The sequence below is a fragment of the Hippopotamus amphibius genome, chromosome 5 (assembly GCF_030028045.1).
Source record: "Hippopotamus amphibius kiboko isolate mHipAmp2 chromosome 5, mHipAmp2.hap2, whole genome shotgun sequence".
Taxonomy (NCBI): Eukaryota; Metazoa; Chordata; class Mammalia; order Artiodactyla; family Hippopotamidae; genus Hippopotamus; species Hippopotamus amphibius.
In genome coordinates, this window is record NC_080190.1 from 428600 (window position 1) to 449228 (window position 20629).

The following is a 20629-nucleotide window of genomic DNA, read 5'->3' on the forward strand; positions in this document are numbered from 1 at the left end:
CTCCAGGAAGATCCCACATGCTGTGAAGCAACTAAGCCCATGTGCCACAACTATTGAGCCTGTGTTCTAGAGCCTGTAAACCACAACTACAGAGCCCGTGTGCCACAACTACTGAAGCCCACTCGCCTAGAGTCCATGCTCTGCAACAAAAGAAGCCACTGCAATGAGGAGCCTGCACACCACAATGAAGAGTAGCCCCCGCTCAGCACAACTAGAGAAAGCCTGCACACAGCAACAAATACCCAACACAGCCAAAAATAAATAAATAAAATATTAAAAAGGAAAAAAAGATAAATACACAACTATGTTGAAAGTAAAAACATGCAAAAGTGAAACCCATGCTAACACTGGTCAGAAGAAAGCTGGAGTCTCTACACTAACATTAGACAAAGTTGACTTTAGAGCCAAGAAATGATAGAAATGAAAATCATTTCATATTGATAAAGAAAGGAGTCAGTTTGTCAAAAGCATGTAACAATCTTAAACATTTCTGGACCTAATAAGACAGCTTCACAAAACAGGCGAAGTAAAAACTGGTAGAATCACAAAAAAGAACTAGACAAACTCATAATTGCCGTTGAAGTTTTTGATACCCCTTTCTCTATAGCTGACCAAACAAGTAGGCAGAAAATCAGCCTATAACTCTACAGTGCAAAACAGTCCATACAGCAGGTAGGTGCTTACCAACCAATTTACCCAATTGATATTTATTGACCACCCCAACCAGCAACAGAAGAATTCACATTCTTTTCAGGGACAACAGAAAACATTGACAACATTGACCAAGACAGACCGTATTTGGGGCTGTAACACAAGTCTCAATAAATGTAAAAAGACACATGTCAAAGTGCGTTCTACCAAATGAAAGTAAAATAAAAACCGATACAGAAACATCCCTGAAAAATCCTCAAATGCCTGGAAACTCAATAACACACTTCTGAGTGACCCTCGGTCAAAGAAGAAATCAAAAGGGAATCAGTATTTTGAACTAAGATTGAAAACATAGCAAAGTTGTAGGATGCACCAAAGCAGTACTTAGGGGAAAATTCATAGCAGTGAGGGCTATATTAGAAAAGAAGAAAAGTTTAAAAAAATCAATGGCAGCTTCTACATGAAGGAACCTGAAAAAGTAGAGCAAACAGAACCCAAACTAAGTAGAAGAAAGGAAATAATAAAGACCCCAGTAGAAATCAATGAAATAGAAAGCAGGAAACAATAAAGGCAATGAATCTGAGAGCTGGTTGCTGGAGATCAGTGGCATTGATACGCCTCAGGCTGCCCAAAGAGCTGGCGCCAGGGGACTCCTGCAGGCTTCTTAGTTCACTCCCAAGCCATGGTCCTGCCCTGTCCAGCCTGCCCTAGAGCACGGGCCAGAAGCCCTGGGTCTAATTACTGTCCCCTCCAAGGCCGTGGAGCCAAGGGGCATCAAGCCTGGAGTGGTGGCTTGGCTCCTACATTCCCTCCCGTCTTCTCCTGAATGCTGTTGTTCTCCCCCATTTCCCACCTGTTTTTCAAGCATCTCCAAAGAAAAGTTGTTAACCCTCAAAATAAAACAAATATTTATAATTCAGTCATTCCAAAACAGCATCGTCTCTTGGAGGTTCACGGATTCTTCCAGCCATCCTACACTTGGGCCCGCACCTGGGGCTGCATGGTGAGCCCTTTCCCAGGGCCCCACTGTTTCTGCACGTGGTGGCTTCACTGGCCCGCTGCTGTCCTGTGCCCACAGAGGCCCCCAGCCCTGCCCAGTCTCTGCAGTCAGATGCCCAACAGCCAGTGCCCCCAGGAGACAGAGCCCCACCAGACACAGGCAGTCTTACTCTCAGCTCTGCCAGCAGAGGCGACTTGAGCACATCCCACCCGGGGGCTTGGAGATGGGGCTGGGCAGGCAGAGCGAGGAGGCAGCAAGGAGGCTCCAGGATGCCCCCTGGGGCCCTGGGCTCTGGGAGAGCTGGCGCCAGAGCAAAGTTCCCAGATGCCACGGAGCCCTGGCTCCCTGGCGCCTCTGACCCATGGAGAGAGCGCCAGGCCTGCTACCCCAGGCCGTGCATGGAGGAGAGAGCACGGACTCAGAGGTCACTCGGGGCTGGGCTCATCCCGCCTGACCCCCGCCCCCAAGTCGCCCATCTCTCTGAGCCTGTCTCCTCTCCCACAGAAGCGGGGGTGGTAAGAGGTGCCTCGGAGGGGACCAGCTCCCTACGTCGGCCGTAGCAGTGACCGCAAGCGCCCAGATGTATGGCTGCACGGTTTTGGGGCCAGAAATCCAAGTGGGTCTCCCGGGGGAAATCAGGTTCCACTGGCCTGGGCTGGTCCTGCGGAGGCTCCAAGAGAGCCCAGGCCTTAGAGGCCACCTACAAAAGCCAGCCATGGCTGGCTCCGTCCTTCCCACGCTGCCATGTCTCTGGGCCCTTGCGGACTCTCACAATGAGATTGGGTCTACCTGGATGTGCCAGGATGGTCCATCCCGAGGGCAACGGATGAGAATCTCAATCCCACCTTTGCCCCATACTCTGACTAAGTTGCAGACATCCTGGCGCGGGGCGGGGGGGGGGGGGTCATTCTGTACTGGGCAAAATTATATGCACCTATTGCTCTGGACAGAGGGGTCACTCAATAAAGATGGGCTTCTCCTGTGATATCCCCCATGAGGAGGTTTGGCAAAGTCTCAAAGCCCTGGATGTAAAGAGTTAAGGTGAAAGTGAATTGGCAGAGAAGATAGAGGTGAATAGGAGAAAAGACAAGACGTGGGGAGGGACTTCCCTGGCAGTGCAGTGGTTAGGACTGCCCACTGCAGGGGGCGCAGTTTCCATCTCTTGATGGGGAACAAAGATCCCACGTGCTGCATGGTGTGGCCAAAAAAAAAAGTGAAAAAAAAGACGTGGGGAGACACCATGAAGTGGTAGGATCGCAGGATGAGTCCCAGGGCCTTCTCTCCTCAGCCCCCACCTTCATCTGAGCCTCTCCCAACTCATGGGCCTCATCTGACCGGGAGCAGGTCCTCTTCTGAGTGATGCCAAAGCAGCCCCCTGGGGAGTTGGACCTCACGTCCCACCTGCCTCTCCTTTAGCACACCCACCAGCTGCTGGAGTTCATGCCACCTAGGCCCCCTCTGACCAGAGTCAAGGGTAAAGGACCAAAACTGGGTTTGGAGCAATTTTCCAGTAAGTTGGGAAGGAAAATTTCGAAGGCTGCAGCACAGAGGCCTGTGAGGAGGGGCGTGGCCCCAGCCTTCCAGGGTGAATGGGAGGCTGTCGGGGCCTCCGCAATGACGGCAGTGACACAGAGGAAAAGGCACAAGTGGCTGCTTTCCAACATGGTGTCCCCTGGAGATCACACCGTCTGGGAAGTGCGGCCCTTCAGAAGGGGCCCTGAGGAGTGCGTGGTCCCGCCCTGGAGCAAGACCCGGGAGTCCGCTGCCTGCAGGAGATGGGCCAGTGACGGTCCCCTGTGTGGAAGCTGCGATACCACCGTGGAGACCGCATCCCGCCGCACGCGCCCCCATCCACATCCAAAAGGGGACAATCACTTTCTTCAGTAACGTGATGTCACCTTCAATCCCACGGCACCATCTGGCGTGAGCTCTATGTGACCTCGCCTCCACAGCATCAAACCCTCCCCTCCAGCAGCTTGTAAGAGGAGGGAGAGCATTTCTGTTTGAGTCCTGCCCAGTTCCAAACTTGGCCAGATGTATCCTACAAAACAAAACCCATTCTCAAGAATCATCTCGATACACTGACTCCACTGAAGAGGCCCCTCAGGGCTTCCGATATCTGTTCTAGTCACTCATTTCTGGAATCTAAGGATGTGTTCGTTCCCCATGGAGTCAGCATCAAAAGGAGGCTCGGGAACACAGGAAATAAGTGGCCGGGCCTTTGCCTGACCTCCTGTCCCCCATGGCTCCTGGCAAATGGCAGGAACAATGCCACTCAAGCTGGGGACAGGGTCTGCCCCAGTGTGGACTGAGACTGGGGCAGACTCTGGGGCTTTGCCCTCGCTTCAGGGCTTTGCCCCACCTGGGACGGGGAAGGGGACGGGCGCTGGCCTCAGCACCTACCAGCCTCAAGAGGAGCCCATGGCCAGGGGCTGTGCCCGGCCTCCTGTCCACACAACATGCCTCGCTGGCCTGCCCCTGGGCCGCTGGGAAGCCCAGTCCCTGCAGGCGTCCTCATCCCTCCTGGTGGCCGCAGACAGTGCCCAGGCTCCCCTACGCGTGCGGTCCAGGTTTCTGCACCCAAAGCCCTCAGGCTGACAGAAGTGGGATCCCCTCCTTCTCACCCCTCCCACCCCAGGGCCCCGTGGGGCTGGAGATGCCGCTGCGCTGCAGCCCTGTCTGCGCTAGCTGTTGGGGTCTGGGCTTCCATGTCCAAGCCCCAGGGCTCTCCCCCACCCCCACCCCCTCCCCCTCCCACCCTCCTACCCTCCTACCCTCCTCTAGCCCCCTGCTGGAACCAGTGCCAGGCAGGGGCCTGGTCAGCACCGGCCCAGCCTGGCTGGGAGAAGGGACACCAATCCAACACCCTCAGGGAGATGGTCCTGAAGGTGGGCTCCTGCGCCTGGCCCCGCAGCCCCATCCCACCCCCAGGCTGCCAGGCCACAGCCAGGCCCCCTCTTCATCGGCCCAGACACCACCTCCAGAGCGTCCTGAGTGGCCGTGGGGCAGGCGGGGGCAGCTGGCTGTCATCCTCATTAAAGTTCTTTTTCAAACGCTCCTGCGAGTGGCCTGCTAAAGATAAACTATCAGGAGAGAGGCCTTCAAAGAAAGTGCTTTAAAGATGCAATTATCTTCAATCAACTCAGAACATCTTTACTACATTAGAAAGAGGCACTCCATCTTGGAATGCAGAGATCTAGCCACAGATGCAGGCCTGGCCTGGAGGGGTGCGGGGGCCCTTTCAGTCGTGCTTCTCCATTTGCATGCAGAGAAAGTTTCTAATTCAATTTCTCTAGCTGAACTGGACAAAGCGTCACCCAAAGCTAGATTTCATTAAACAACTTTGGTCTTTCAAAAATAAACACGTATGGATTTCGGCTGCTGTTTGCCAGTGCTGTGTTCTGAGATATTAATCAGACACATAAAGGCGTTACCCGCAAACCAACCTCATGATTTGTTCTAAAACTCAGTTGGGGTTTTTTCCGTTCCGGGAGAGACTGCAGAGCGGTGTCCCGTGGGCAGCACCCCAGAAGGTTTTTAAACCAACGATTGGTTCCGTTTTGGAAAAAGAATCCAAGTTAGTGCAAATCTCTGTCCGGCCTTGGCTCCTCCTTCTCCAAGCCCGGTCCGGGATCCAGTCTCCGCCTGGTCCGCGGCGCCCCGGGGGCAGCCCGGCCCCGTCCGGCCGGGGTCGGTCGGAAGCCCGCGCCGCGGGGCTTATCCCAGATCCCGGGTCTCCGGACGATTTGGCCGAGCAAGTGCGGAGCGGGAGAGGCTGACGGTGGCTCCAACCCCCAGCGACCGACCTGCCTGCGCCCCAAGCCCTGCGTCGGAAGCGGGTGAGGGGTCGGCCGCTCCGCCTTCTCCGCGGCTGCGGGCCCTGCCCGGGGACCTTCCCGGCGCCCCGCCGCCCGCTGTTGGGGCCGGGCCGTGGGACGCCAAGGAGAGAGCTCGCCAGCGACGGGTGTCCCCAGGGTCGGGGCACCGAGGCCCGACTACGAGGCGACGGGAGCAGAGTCCCCAGTCCGGGCGCAGCGTCGCTCAAACGCGGCCCCCGGGGCTCGGTGCCCGGCTACGGCAGGCACGCGCCTCGGTTCGGGCTGCGGGCCGGGGCGCAGCGGGAAGCGCAGCCGGCGAGCGGCCGAGGGAGGCCCCCGCGGGAGGCGCGGCGCCGCGTCTCTGACGGCGCCCAGCTCTGCGCGTCTCGGCATCCGCGCGCGCTCGCCGACCTCTGCCCGGACCGCGGCTCCACCGGGTCGCGCCCGCTGCGGGCTCCTCCGCGTGGGGAGGCTGGGGCCAGCGCGCCGTGCTCCCCGGGTGCCCCAGCCGCCTCCCACCCGGGCCGCAGCGCTCCGGGAGAGGACAGCCAGGCGCGGGGCAAGCGACCCGGGGGCCCCGTCGGCGGCCCCGCCCCTCCCTCCCGGGTCAGCGAAACCAGTGGGCGCCTGGGTCCCCGCGGCAGCCACCGCGGCGGCTGGGGAGCTGGGCGTGAAAGGGGCGCCGCCTTTCTATAGGGCACGGAGGGCGGGGACGTGGCCCAGCTCCGCGCAGTCTAGCGGCGCGCTGGCCCCGCGTCGCGCCTGCCGGCCAGCGCATGGCCCCGGCGCCGCTCCGCGTGCGCTCTGCCGGGCTCGGGACGCGCAGCGCGGGCCGCGCGGGGCCCGGCCCGCTGCCCTTCAGCGTCGAGTCACGGCTGGAGGCAGAGCGCTGGCTGGGCGCCGAGCCCGTGGAACCCCGGGAGGAGAGGCCGCGGGGCGCCGTGGAGCCCCGGGCCTGGTTCCCGGCGGCCGCCCCCTCGTCCTCCCCGCGTAAGCGCCCTGTCGCACGGTCCCGGGCTGCGAGAGGAGCCCGCCCGGGCGCGGAGGCCCAGGGCGGGAAGCGAAGTAAGCAGCCGCGAACGCGCCGGCCTGAGTGCAGGGAAAGAAAGCGGCCCATACGAGCCCACCCGACCGGTCCCGCGCGCGCGAGCCCCGCGGCGGCTCCCCGGTCCCACGCCAGTTACCCTGGGGCGGAACCCGCAACCCAAGATGCGGGCCTTCGTGTCTCGGAGCCTGTCTGGCCGAGCACCCCTTCAGCCCCGTCGCTGCCCGCGATGCCTGACTTCTGCTTCGCCTAGTCCTCGCCTCTGCGCGCACCGCTCAGTTCTTGCGGCGCCTTCCCGCCCAAGTTTCTCGCTTCTCCAAATGGGCAGAGTTGCCCTCCGCCCCGGCGCGCAGGGCCACCGATCTGGGGAGAAAAGCCCGAGTCCACAGCGCCCCCCCCCCCGCCCCGCGCGCCGTCTCCCCGGGGCCTCGCTTCTGTTACCCCAGAGGCCTCGGGGGTCTCGTCTCCTCTGAGGCTTGCGCTCACGAAGCCGGGACTCGCAGGCGGAACCGGCCTTGGCGGCGATCCGGGAGTGCGGGAAAGGGGCGCGCACGGCCGGCGCCCGAGCGCCCGCTTTGTGCTCTGTTCCCCGCCAGGCGCCCCCAGCCCTCCGCCCTGCACCCTCCGGAAAACCGGGACCAACCGCGAGCCGCGGGCGCCCTTCACCACCGCGCAGCTGCTGGCTCTGGGGCGCAGGTTCCGCCAGAAGCAGCACCTGGCCATCGCGGAGCGCGCCGCGTTCTCCAGCAGCCTGGGCCTTTCCGAGACGCAGGCCAAGATCTGGTTTCAGAACCACCGCGCCAAGGCAAAGCGACTGCAGGGGGCCGAGCTGGAGACGCTGAAGCTGGCGGCCAAGCCGCTGCCGCCTTCGTTCGCCCTGGCCTTCCCGCTGGGCGCGCACCTTCACGGCTCCCCGGCCGTGTGCGGCGGCGGCGCGGGCTCCCTGCCGCAGGTGCCGGGACGGCACGTATTACACGTCCCAGGGCTTCGAGGCCTTGGGCCTGGGGGTCCGCTGGGGAGGAAGGGGCAGACGGGTTGCTGTTGGCCTCCGCCACCGGGGCCGACCGGTCCCAGCGCCGGATATGGGTCCCGGCGGCCGGGCCCTGCGCTCCTGCGCAGAGGGCATCTCGGGGCTCTCGTCTTGTTTTTCTGTTGCTTGTTTTTGTCGCTGTTGATACAGTGTTATAACAGATGCCACAAGCCTGTCTGTATCTTAACGGATATTTAAAAACTGTTGTTAAAAAGTCATGTTCGTACAAACTTTCCTGAAAGACAGTGAGCATAGTCTGGCCCTTGCAATGGCCCCAAACAGGCCTTCCCATTGTGTACAAAGCACCCAATAAAGTATCGGAGGTGTACTCTGCGGACCTGCCTCCTGTAACCGCGGCGGCTCAGAAGAGCTTAGAAGATTGTTTGTGGCTGCGGCGGCAGGAAGCTGATTCCGAACAGAGAAATGGCGATAACAGTTTGCCGGCGGGATTGCTAAGGAGAAACTTGCCGGTTCCTCTCACGCACTGGGGTTCTCAGCGTCGTGACCGAGTGGACACTCTCACGCTTATTTTAAGGAGTTTTCCCCGCGTTCCTCTGTTTATTTTCCTGGAGAACGTCCGGGCGCCTGGGGGGAGGGCTGTCCCTATGGGAACGCGTGCGTGTGGTGAGTGTGCGCGGGGCCGGCGGCCTCGGAGCCCTGGACTCGGTGGAGCGCGGGGCGCACGGCGGGCCCGGCGCGGCCGCTTGGCTTCCGCGGGGCCGCAGCCGGAGCCGGACAGGGCTCGGCGGGGCCCGGAGGGAGAAGGAGTCGCCGCGCCCGCGCAGCAGGACCGGCGCGCCCGCGGTCAGGGGCTCTCCAGCGCCGGGGTGGCGGGTGGCCGGGGACCTGCTGCCTCTTGACGGCCTGCTGACAATGTAGCAATAGGGAGCCCGGGCGCCAAGTAAGAAGGCGGTCCGACCCTCTCCCCTCCCCGAGGGTCTGCCGCGCCGCCCCCCGCGCTCCGGCTCAGGGCTGGGGCCGTGGCCGGCGATCTGGGGCTTGGCTCCCCTCCCCTCCCTCACCCGCGGGGCTGCAGCGGGCACCGGGGCCGCGTGGGGGTAAGGACGCGCAGTGACTACGGGAGAGGCGAATTCCAGGCCCTTCCCTCCCTGGGATGACTGCAGGGCTGCGGTCCTGCCGCCCCCGAGAAGGGGAAGGACTGAGTTTCACCGGGCAGGCAGCGGAGACTGGGCTCCGCAGGAAGCAGGATCATACTGCAGGGATGATAGCTTGCCTGTTGTAGCCGTCATCCTCCCTCGGTTTCGTGGAGAAATGCAAACTCAGGAGGAGTTTGAAAGAGAAACTAACCCAGTTCTTGAAGTGCAGCTGCTGAAAGTGAAGGCCTGGTGAAGAGAAGCCGGGCGGAGGCCAGATGCGGCCCATGCCTCCTCGGGTGTGGACCTTCGCATCCTGAACCTGTGCTGTGTACACCCAGAACCCAACAACAGTCACGATTTTCAAGGGGCCAGGCCCGCCGTGGTCTGGAAATGTGCTGGAGAAGGCGGGTGGGGGCCACTGCACCAAGGGAGCTGGCCGAGGGGGCCTGAGGGCCACCAGCCGCCTTCCGTGTCTGCCCAGGCCCCTGCAGGAGCACATGTGCTGCTTTGTAAGGCCCGGCAATGCTTTGATCTTCTCCACACCCCAGAGCGCTGGGCAGCCTGTGGCTGGGGGAAGTGTCGCTGCCTCGATTTGCTACCTGTCTCTCCATACCTAGCTCTGACCAGATACCTTCTCACCGCCCAGGTCCCCACGGAACCGGCCCACCGTCCTTTGTCTCGCTCAGGGCTTGGCACCCAGACCACCAGAGGGTGAGCAAGGCTCTGTGGGGGCCCAGAGCGCCGTAGCTGGGTGCCCTTGCTGGGCAAGACTGAAGCAGACTTGTCAAGACCAAGACTTTTGCACTGTTCTGGAGCTGGCTCCTGTTCAGGACGGGACAGTTGTGGACTTCTACTGCCTGTCCACCTTCTCACAGACAATTTGGGCCCCTGGACAGCCTGGGGCAGGTCCCAGGGCCGGGGGAGCGGGGCCGCTGCTGGCCACCTCCTCAGCCACTGCATCTCCAAGGCCTCGAGGCTGCCTTGAGCTGGTGGAGCCAACACAGAAGGACCCTGCACGGAAGGGTGGGAATTCCAGAGTCCTGCTCCCCTCCCCCGCTGGTGCCCAGTGCTCTGCTCTGTGCTCAGCTGCTGCTGCTGGGTTCAGAGACTGCAGCCCTACCCTTGGGAAACCACCTGGACAGGGAGACAGGAGAGCAGTTCAGCGCAGACCACACCTCTTTGGAGGTGCAGGGGCCACCTGATCTGAGGACAAGGAGTGGGCCAGGTCGTGCAAAGGTGTGGACTGTGGGTGACCCCTGGTAGCGGCAGAGTGGGGAAAGTGGGACCATGGAGGACCCCAGACAGTGACCCACCCAGCAAGCCTGGGTCTCAGGGAGACGGCCCTGAAGCTCCCACGTCATTGTCACCTCTGGTTCCTGGGTGGGGATCAGGCTGGACCCCAGGGTCCCTTCCTGGTGCCCAGTCAGCTCTAGGGCCCCTGCTGGACCCCGAACCAGCCTGGCCTACTCTGTGTCTGGGGGTGCTGCTCTCGGCCCGCCCCAGGCATGGACACCAGCCACGGACCCCAGCCACAGGTCCTGTGCCTGCGGGCCACGCAGAGGGTGGGGCCAGGTCAGTCCTGTTTCAGTACTTCTTGGGGAGGGACCCCCGCAATCTGCCTGTAGATCTTGAGTGATCGTAAAGAAGCAGTCGCCGGGAGGGCAGAGGCCTCCTCGTGGACTCCTAAACGTGCAGTACTGGTGCTTCTTCAGCTGGGTTTTGGGGCTGTGGTATCTACTGTCCTTGCCAGGACGTGCGATTTTACATTTGTTTTTGTGCATATAAAACATTTCGTAACAAGAAAACACTAGTTAGGCAGTACTTCCTCCCAATAGACTGTGAAGGTAAAATGATTGGCTTGTTAAGAACAACGCCATTTCCGCATCGCCCGAGATGCCATGCTCCATGGACACAGCCGGGGCAGCCAGAGGGCAGGGTTCTCCGCTGGCCTTGCCAGTCCCGGAGCTGCGCACGCCCTCAGGACGTACTTCTGCATCACTGCACCGCGCCGTGTTTCCCTGGTGGGATGATGCATGATGCCATCCAGACGGCCTAGGGCTCTGGTCCTTTCATGTGACTTTTTAAAAAAGTGTTATCTCATTAATTAAATATACACAGTTTTTGCTATTTCTGATATTCTATACACGATGCTGTATTTCCATCGATTAGACCGTTAAGAAAAATAACCACATAGCAAGTTATCCAGCATGGCCAGTGAAGATAAGATGCTAATTTCAGAGGCAGTAAAATACGGCAGGAAATGTCTCAGCAGGTGTGAAGCATGAGCTTTTAAAAGCCACACCAAAGAGCTTCGTCATTCCTGTAAGCATTCAAGGGCTGTTGCCACCTTTCCAGGTTGACTGTGAAAATTTGTAGAATGAGGAACCATGTACTCACCCCTGCCCTCAGTGAGCCCCTGTCTCCACAACGTGGCGTGATGAATGCTGCACCCAGAGGCCTAGGGGCAGCGGCCCAGGACCCCGCGGGAGGCTGGGGAGGCCTCGGGGGCCAGAGAGGGTTGCGTTCTTACCTGTTTAAGCAATTGTTTGAGTTTTCTGTTAAATGGGGCTGACATGAAGCACAGTGGTACACATCTCTTACCTCTTTCTCCTGTCTTACTGGGCTGGCTAGAGCCTGCCATGTGAGTGTGGATAGAAGTTTCTAGAAGGGGCATCTTTGTCTTATTCTTGCTTTTTAAAGGAAATACTTTTGACGTTTCACCATGAGCATGATTCGTGCAGGAGGTTTTTGAAAACACCTTTTCCTACGTAGGTGACCTACGTTTCCTTCCGCAGCCAGTTAATAGGACGTGTTTCTCATCAGTGAATGCTGTACTTTATCAAATGCTTTTTCTGCACGTGTTGAGACGGTCCGTTGATGCCGCCGTTGAGTCTGTTACTGTGGTACGTTAGCGTGCACGTCCGACTTCTCCACATCCTTCCCAATGCTGGTTATCGTCTGACATCTTGATTCCAGCCGGCCTAGTGGCTTTCATGTGCGTTTGCCTGCTGGCTGGAGATGCTGATGCTCTCCTCGTGTGCTCCTCGGCCAGGTGTATATCTTCTTCAGAGAAACATCTACGTAAGCCCTTTGCCCGTGTTTTTCGTTGGGTTGTCTTCTGTGTTGCGTTGTGGCAGTTCTTTATACATTCAGGATATTCAATCCTCACCAGACACAGGGTTTGCAAATATTTTCTTCCATTGTGTGGGTTGTCTCTCCACTTTCTTGACATGTCCTTTGAAGCACAAAATATTTTAGTTTTGATGAAATCCAATTTATCTGTTTTTACTTGTGTTGCCCATGCATTTGGTGTCACACCTGGGGGCCCTCTGCCAGATGCCAGATGGTGAGGGTCCACGCGGTGATTTTCTCTAAGTGTCTCACAGTTTGACCTCTTACATTTAGGTCTTTGATCCATTTTGAATTAATTTTTGAATATTTTGTGAGGTAAGTGTCCAGCTTGCTTCTTTCGCATGTGGTTATCCAGTTATCCCAGCACCGTTTGTTGAAAAGACTCCTCTCTCCCCGTTGGATGGTCTTTTCATGCCGTCAGATATCACTTGACCATGGGTGTGAGGGTTTATTTCTGGGCCCTCGGTTCTGTTCCGTTAATCTCTGTGTCTATCCTCCTGCAGTGTCGTGACTGCTGCTGCTCTGTAGTACATTTTGAAGTCTTACTTTGTTCTTCTTTCAACAATGTTTTGGCTCTTCAGGTTCCTCACAATTCCATATTAGAATCAGGCCATCGATTTGCATGAAGAAGTCTGCTGGGCTTCTGACAGATGGCATTGAATCAGTAGGTTAGGGACTGTTTTAGGAAATATTGCCATTTTAACAATGTTAAGTCTTGCAATCACAAGCGTGAGATGTTTTTCCAATTATTTAGATCTTCTTTAATTTCTTTGAACAATGTTCTATAGCTTTCAGGGTATGTGCTGCATTTTTTTGTTAAATTTATTCCTAAGGCTTTTATTCTTTTGTGCTGCTATTGCAATTGGAATTGTTTTCTTAAATCCATTTTTGGATTGTTCATTGCAAGAGTATAGGAAGACAATTGATTTTCTACATGGAAATTTTATTTTGCAGCCTTGCTGAGTTCATGCATCAGTTCTAAACATTTTTCGGTGAGCTCCTTACTGTTTTCTACATACAAGAGCATGTCATCTGTGAATAGAAATAGTTTTACTTCCTTTCCAATCTGGATGCTTTTTCTTTCTTTCCTTTTTTCCTTTTTCTTTTTCACCTAATTACCCTGGCCAGAACCTCCAGTACAATGTTGGATAGAAGTGGCCAGAACTGGTATCCTTGTCTTGTTCCTGAAAGCATCCAGGCTTTCACCATTGAATATACTCTAAGCTGTGGGGTTATCACAGATGCTATTATCAGATTAAGGAAGTTCCCTTCTGTCCTTAGTTTGTTAAGGGTGTTGGATTTTGTCAAATGACCTTTCTGCATCAGTTGAGATGATCGTGTGGTTTTGGCTTTTTACTCCAGTGATGTGAGGTATTACGCTAACTGTTTTCCTGATGTTAAACCAGCCTAGCATTCCGGGGACAAACCCCACTTAGTCGTGGTGTGTGATTCTTTGTATACGTTGCTGGATTTGGTTTGCTGAAGTTTGCTGAGGATTTTTGTGTCATAGCCACAAGAGATGTTGGACTGTGCTTTTCTTGTGATGGCTTTGTCTGGTTTTGGTAACACACTGACATGGGACTATAAAAGGAGTTGGAAAGTGTTCTCTTTCCAACACTTTCCAATTGGTGAACCTATCTGGTCCTGAACTTTTCTTTAGGGGTAGGTTTGTTTTGTTTTGTTTTAAACTAATTTAATCTTTTCAGCTGCTGAGGTCTATCCACATTGTCTGTTTCTTCTCAGCTCAGTTTTATGACTTTCTAGAAATGTGCCTATTTCATGTAAGTTATCTAATCTGTTGGGATACAATTGTTTCATAATATTCCTTCATAGTCTTTTTTTATTTCTGTATGGTAGGTGGTAATGCCCCACTTTCATTCTGATTACTGGATGTAGGATTCTTGACAATTTTTTTTTTTTGGCCGTGTCGCACAGCATGTGGGATCCTACTTCCCCGGCCGGGAGGTAACCCACACCTCCCGCACTGGAAGCGTGGACTCTTAGCCACCGGATGGCCGGGGAGGTCCCACTGACAGCTTTTTAATTTGAGCACTTTGGATATGTCACCTCACTTCTTCCTGGCCGTTGTTATTTCTGATGAGACATCAGCTGCTACTGTTGTCGTGATGTCTCTGGGCTCCCGTTGCGTTTATCCCGCTTGGAATTCGTTGAGATTCCTGGATGTATCGCTTATTTGTTCTTCAATAAATTTGGGAAGTTTTCAGCTAGTATTTCTTCAAATAGTTTTGCTCTTTTCCCCTTCTCCCCCAGTGCCGCACCACGTGTATGTTGTTGTTCTTAACGGCACCTCGGGTTTCACTGAGGCTCTCCTGATGTTTCCGCATTATTTTTTCTCCATGTTTTTTTGTCTCACATAATCTCAGTCAATCTATCTTCAAGTTCATTTATTCTTTCTTTCTTCAAGTTCATTTATTCTTTCTTTCTTCAACTCTACTGTTAGGTCCCTCTAGTGAGTTTTTAGAAATTTTTCAGTTTTTGTCGTTTTCAACTCCAGAATTTCCATTTGGTTCTTTTTTATTTTTTATTTTTTTCTATTAATTGTCTTTATTGCATATGGAAAAGTACAGTAGTTGTGCAGAAACAAAACTACATAAGAAAAGAGTAAGACTTCCACAAATATTAAAGAAAACAAACAATAAATAAGCCATAGTAGTTATAGCAGAACTCATGAAAAGCCCCTAAAAAAAACTGGTAAAGCTGTACAAAGTACACTGTACACACTCAGGAACATCCATTTGGTTCTTTTTTAAAAAATGTCTCTCTCTTTACTGATAGTCTCTATTTGGTGAGACATTGTCATCAACCCTTCTTTTAATTCTTTCTTTTCCCATCTCAGATAATTTTTTAAATTGATTGATTGGCTGCATTGGGTCTTCGTTGCTGCGTGTGGACTTTCTCTAGTTGTGAGCAGGGGCTACTCTTTGTTGTGGTGCGCGGGCTTCTCACTGCGGTGGCTTCTCTTGTTGCGGAGCACGGGCTCTAGGCGCACGGGCTTCAGTAGTTTTGGCTCAAGGTCTCTAGAGCACAGGCTTGGTAGTTGTGGTGCACGGGCTTAGTTGCTCCGCGGCACGTGAGATCTTCCTGGACCAGGGATGGAACCCATGTCCCCTGCACTGGCAGGCGGATTCTTAACCACTGCACCACCTGGGAAGCCCCCTTCCTTTAATTCTTTAATCAAAGTTTCCTGAGTTCTGTGAACATGCTTGTAACACGTTTATCAGGGCTCCTCCGAAGCCTTTTCTGATAGAGCTGACAGCCTGTAAGCTCACAGGCAGTCTCTGCTGCTTTTGAAGGTATGTTGTTGGAGGAATCGGTAGAGGCAGGGAGGATACCGAGGCTTGTAATGCAGGAGGCAATGTCTATTGTGCCGGTACAGGCCCAGTGGACTCACATCCAAAGACTGAGCCCCGAACTAAAGGAGGGCTTCTCCTTTTGTAGACCAGTTCCCACGCTTTTGGGAGCCTAGAGCTGTGTTTATCTGTGCAGAAGCAATGCACAGAAGCCAGAGTGCAGACGTTAGCTTTTTTTTTCATCTCGCGGACCCAGACGTTTGTGCTGCCTTGGGCAGGGTCCTGTGAAAGAGGCCATGAGTTATCTATTCCCGGGGCTTGCATTTTCCTATTTTTGCTTTGTCCTTCCCTGCTTTCTTATTAACCTGCCTCAGTGTGGGTCCTGCGTTCCTGGTTCTTTGCTGCCTCATAACGTTTTTTGGAGATTGGGCGTGACAGAGAGTAGCAGCTCTGGGTACTGGTCCCCCTCCCCTGGGGCTCATCCTTATGTGCTTGTTTATTCGCTTTGGTGACTGGCTGAATTGCTGCAGGGAAGACTGTCGCCCCACCCCCACCGTGTTCCGTGTTCCGCCGCCGATGTCCTGAGGGAAGGTGCAGCTCTGGGTGCGTCCACAGTCACCTGGGACCACACCCAGCTGTTAAACTCCACTGATTGCCAGCTGATCGCTCTGCTGCCGTCGGCAGTCCCCAGGGCACAGACTCCTCCACCAACGAATCCAGTCGAGTTCTGGCATCTCTGACAGTCTCTCCTGAGGGAGCTTTCCTGTTTCTTTCCACCCCACAGGGGCTGCCCCACCCCTCAGTTTTCTTATTACCCCGGTTCCCTCCTGTGAACCAGCCTCCAACTTACCTTGGACCTCCTCCTGCGGGACCGCCACCACGTCACTGTTCTTGAGAACTTGGGCTTGAGCTTCTCCACAGTCTGTTGCCAACAGTCAGTTCCTTTGGGAAGAAATTAGGAGTGATCTGCTTCTCTGACCTGCCCACCACCCACCCACCCCCAGTCTCTGAGCTGAGGTTCTGGAGCTGGGGTGAGGTCAAGGGCAGAGCTGTCTCTGTGCCACGGCCCTGCTCCTGGAGCCCGGCGGGAGGGGGACCAGCCTGCTGTCCTCTCAGCCACCTCTCCTGGCGAGAACCGGTGCCCCCCAGCCAGGGAAGGTGACCAGGGCCCCAGCACCCTCAGTAGAGCCAAGGTAGAGCCGGGCTCTCAACCAGCCTAGCCCGCACTTGGCCTCCGCAGCAGGCTCCGGGCAGGATGGGGAGCGCCGGGGCCAGCTGCCAGGGAAGGAAGCCCTTCCACTCAGAGCCGGGATGGGGGGGCACCGGAAGCCTTGTGTTCTTGGCTGCAGCCTCTTGGAGCAGGGACTCTGCCTTCCCGAGCTGAGCGGGGAGGAGGCAGTGGTCTTGGGTCAGAAGCCACGCTCTCCTTTCTTGGCAAATTTTCAGGTTTTCTTGGAGAGATGCTTCTCTATTTGCTGTCGGCCTGTAGGGCCATTCCCAGAGCCCCTGGCTGGTGTTTGTTATAGTTTTCGCGGGTTTCATTGGGAACTGGGCCGTCCGTGCCTCACACTGCCTTCATGGAAGTCAACCCTCGAGGAGCCTTGGTTTGGTTTTTCGGTTTGTTCAGTTGCACCTGGGTCCCACTGAGGTCCACACTCTGCTGTTGGCTGGTGTGTGTCTCAGGGACTTGGTGTCTGGGGTGTGCTCCCTGCGTCCCTGCGGTCCTTCGCAAGTTCTGTCTGGAAGCTTGACCAGGGCCCTGGCGCCTCTGTGCCCACCTCACATCTCTCACATCACCTGTGAACTGAGCAACAGCTCCTCCCAAGATGCCCAGGCCCGCCGACAGCATCTCCCACAGGCCGCTCTGAGGCTCCCGCTTCCTGCCCTGCGGCTCCTCTGACCACTCACCCTTCACGCCGCAGCCCTGGAAGCGTGAGGGAGCCGGTGCCCTGGGGCCGCCGCCGGATGAACCCCCTGCTCTAGGGCTCCCAGTGGGACAAGCCCCGGTGCCGGGGTCCAGCCCAGGCAGGATCCAGGGAGTCCCTTGGGAGGGGTAGAGTCGGCGAGAAAAAAGAGAGAGACAGGAGGCAGAGAGAGAGAGTGAGAGTGAGAGAGTCACTTTAATTTTTGCTCCGATCTTATATATCTTACAGCTTGTTATGTGGATTTTTCCATTAGGGGCCCCATATCCCCCCCCCAAATGTCCCAATGACTCCGCCGGGGGCCAGTCCTTAGTCAGGTGACGAGTCTTCTATGTACTCATCAGTTCTCATCAGTTCTTCACGTTCTTGTCCACAAACAATCGAACATTTTTTCCCCATGCTTTACATCACCATTCTTGTTTTAACCCTCCAGTGGTTACAAGGGGGAGGGGAACACAGGATAACAATCTCTAAGGGCAGGCCTCTCGGGCGCCCAGGCTTGACGTGACAGACACATTGTTAGCAGGTTAAGCTTAATCAGTGAGCTACATTCTCTATGCTACGTGACAGCAGACATACAGGACATGGACATAACATAGATACCCGTACTATTCCGTTCTTATAAGGGAAGGGTGCATGGGATATTTTATAGGCAACTTTGGTTTGACGGACCCTCACTTCAGAGGTTTGGGATCATTGTGATTGGGTGAGGCAGCATTCCTGATCACAACGCATGGCCCATGACGGCCGAATTGCCAGCATGGCCCAAGGGTGGGGACAATAAGTTTAAACATTCCTCCATTACCCGGGCCCCCTAAGGGTCTACATGTGATTTGTTTGTGGCCCATAGAATTTCCACAACACCAAGAAAGCGGGGGGTAGCCACCATTCTTGAAGGCGGCGTTGGCGCCCCTCACCCAGAGAGCTCATCATTCCTAGAAAGAAAAGTACACAAAGGAGACTCATAGTGAAACTAAATCTCGGAGAACTCCGGTACTTCCAAGATGCCTGCTTTGCAGCTCTCCCGAACCGAAGATGCCTTCATCGGAATTCCCGCCTTGCAGGCCATTCCCGAAGTGCTCGGCCTTGCCTGAGCCTTTAGGCAATCCCCGGACGGCTCCCGGCACCCCGGGTGCCCACAGTGGGGGCCACTGCAATAATGCCCCCTACGGTGGGCTTTCCCTCTCTCCTTGTTTCTCTCTCCCAGCCCCCCGCCCTGTCCCTCGGGATCATTTCTCAAAAGAAACCCCCCCCACGCAGCCCCTTTCCTCAGGTCTGCCTTGATGTTTTGGGAAGACTGCGTAACAGGCTGTGTGGTGAACGCCTGTCAGGAAACAGCTAGTGTCCACTTCACCCTTTTGGTTTTGTCATCAGATGCTGACATCAGCACCTCGTTACCAGGGGGTATAGTTCTTGCAGGAAAGGTAGGAGAAGTTCTTGACTGTCCCTTGACTCACGTGTTTTCAAAAGACGTCAGTTCCTGATTCCCTCCCAAAGGTGGTCAATGTGGTTTTGTTTCTAAAGAATCATCATGAACTCGTGGACTTGCGTATATTTGATGTGTATCCCTCGGCTGTAGCTGTTGTTCTCAGGGCCACTCACGCTGTCCTGTCCTCGGCCAGCGGGGTCTTTTCAAGGTGGCGCCTGAGTCCAAGCTTGGTATTCCTCAATAACTTCCTTGATGTCAAGAAAATAACCTGGGCTTTCAGTAGAGGTATCAACTTAATAAATACATGGTATATATTATGGGTTTATAGCAATACTTCTAATTCAAATTCAGGACCACTGGGTTTTTGCTAACTTCAATGATTCTAAATCTGTATCTTTTTTCCAAGCCCCCAAATTTCCGTTCTCAACACTGCTGCCGTCGTCTGGTACTTGGGACATATGACATATTCTCAGTATTTGCCTATTAAAAATTTCTCTGAAGAGTGAAATACCTTTTGGGTAGATCTTTTGAATTTTTGCCAATGTGAGTTCAGGATATATCCCTAGAAGTAGGATGGCTAGGTCAAAGGGTAAGTGCAGAAGCGATTCTGTGAGGTGTTGGTAAACGCCCCTGCTCAGGTGGTCACAGCACTCAGCACCCCCACTCACAGCGCGTGAGAGTATAAGATGCGTGTCCCCCCAAAACCCCCAACAGGGTATGCCATCAAACCTTCGGGTTTCATCAAGTGGATGTGTAAGAAAGGGTCTCTCTGTGTATTTTTATTTCTATTTCTCTTGCTATGTGTGAAATGAGGGGTCTGTTTCTATTACTCAGGTGTTCTGCTTTGGCTAAGGTTGTGTAAAGGCAGCACAGAAAGGGCATTTGTGGAAAAGTGAAATGGGGGTGAAAACGCAAACGTAATAAAATTTTTTTTAATTTTTAAACTTTATTTTTTTTTCCTCTAAAAATTTACTTTAAAGTTAAAGTGGTCCTAGATCATAGCTCCCCAGTCATGTGGCAGAAGTAAATACTAATTTTTTTCAGGAAGAACCCAGACCTGTCAGAGAAACTCCAGAGGTAAAGTTCCAAGAAATACAAACTCACAGCCAGGAAACAAGCCACCATGAGTGACTCAACAGAAAAAATGGACAGAAGAATCAGACCCACAGAGTCTGCAGATACTGATATTACAATCAGAGAATGTACAAGAACTTTAATATGTTGAAAAAGAAAAGAATGAGTTGAAAATGTGATGAACAAAAAGCTGTAGAAGTCTAGGAAATTAGGAAAACAACGTGGAACTTACAGAACCGAACATCGTAACTATGGAAACTAATCACTGAATGAGTTCAATAGCACATCTGATACAGCTGATAAGAAAATTAATGAACTGAAAAGTAGATCTTAAGAAATTACCCAGAATGTAGCAAAGACAGATAAGGAAGGGGAAATACAGAAGGGCTGTTAGAAGACAGCAAGGGTGTGTGAGGTACATTTAGTTGGGGGTTTAGAAGGAGAAGGAACAAAGAATGGGGTAGAGGCAACATCTGAAGAGCTAAGACCAGCTTCAAAACATCCACCCATGAGCAGGGGGACGCGTACCTTCCCCTGACAGCTCAGTGGAACAACAGACAGAGGAGACAAGGTACCTCCTAAAGAACAACTTCAGACTGACAACCGCCAGCCCCGACCGATGTCCGCAGAGCCGTGCGGGGGCTCGACAGGAGGGGCCTCAGGCCAGCAGCTGCTTGCCCCCGCCAGACACGGAGCAGGGCGGGCGAGATGGGCCACGTGGGGCCTCAGGTGGGCGGGGCAGCACCGGGCACTGCCGGGGGACGGGGCCTGGCGAGGACAGCGGCCGGGGGGTCCCCACTCCCCAGGCCCAGCCCGGGGGCCCTGACGTCATCACAGCGGAGCCGAGCCAGCTGCCCGCCTAGGTCTGCGCTCCAAGAGCTGCCCGCCCCGGCTGGGTCCCTCCCGGCTCCCCAGCCCCACCCCCAGCCCCACCCCAGGCCAGGAACCTCACCGGGTTTCTGCTCGCCTCGCGCTGCATGGGTGCGAGGGCCACGGGCGGCTCCCGCGAAGCCAGGAGCAGCACCCCTGCGCTCCCGGGACGAGCTGCACGCCCATCACCCGCGCTGAGAAGGGGCTCCTGAGGACAAAATCCTCACCGGTAACTGCTGCTGAGGTGCCC

General features: G+C 55.0%; 1 protein-coding gene across 1 annotated transcript; it reads left to right on the forward strand.

Annotated features, from left to right (window-relative positions):
• The first annotated feature begins 6245 nt into the window (after positions 1-6245).
• On the forward strand, positions 6246-20372 carry LOC130853347 (collagen alpha-1(III) chain-like). The gene is made up of 6 exons (XM_057735067.1): positions 6246-6459; positions 7111-7477; positions 8117-8419; positions 8515-8602; positions 8980-9150; positions 20139-20372. Exons 1-6 carry the CDS (start codon positions 6246-6248, stop codon positions 20370-20372), a joined length of 1377 nt encoding a protein of 458 aa, XP_057591050.1.
• The last annotated feature ends 257 nt before the right edge of the window (positions 20373-20629 follow it).

What these genes read in the sequence shown, in the direction of transcription:
- LOC130853347 (XM_057735067.1), top strand. Translation starts at nt 6,246, where the DNA reads ATGGCCCCGGCGCCGCTCCGCGTGCGCTCTGCCGGGCTCGGGACGCGC. An exon ending in CTTGACGGCCTGCTGACAAT is followed by an intron (nt 8,420 to 8,514) that starts GTAGCAATAGGG and finishes GCTCCGGCTCAG; the next exon opens with GGCTGGGGCCGTGGCCGGCG. An exon ending in GGCACCGGGGCCGCGTGGGG is followed by an intron (nt 8,603 to 8,979) that starts GTAAGGACGCGC and finishes GTGTACACCCAG; the next exon opens with AACCCAACAACAGTCACGAT.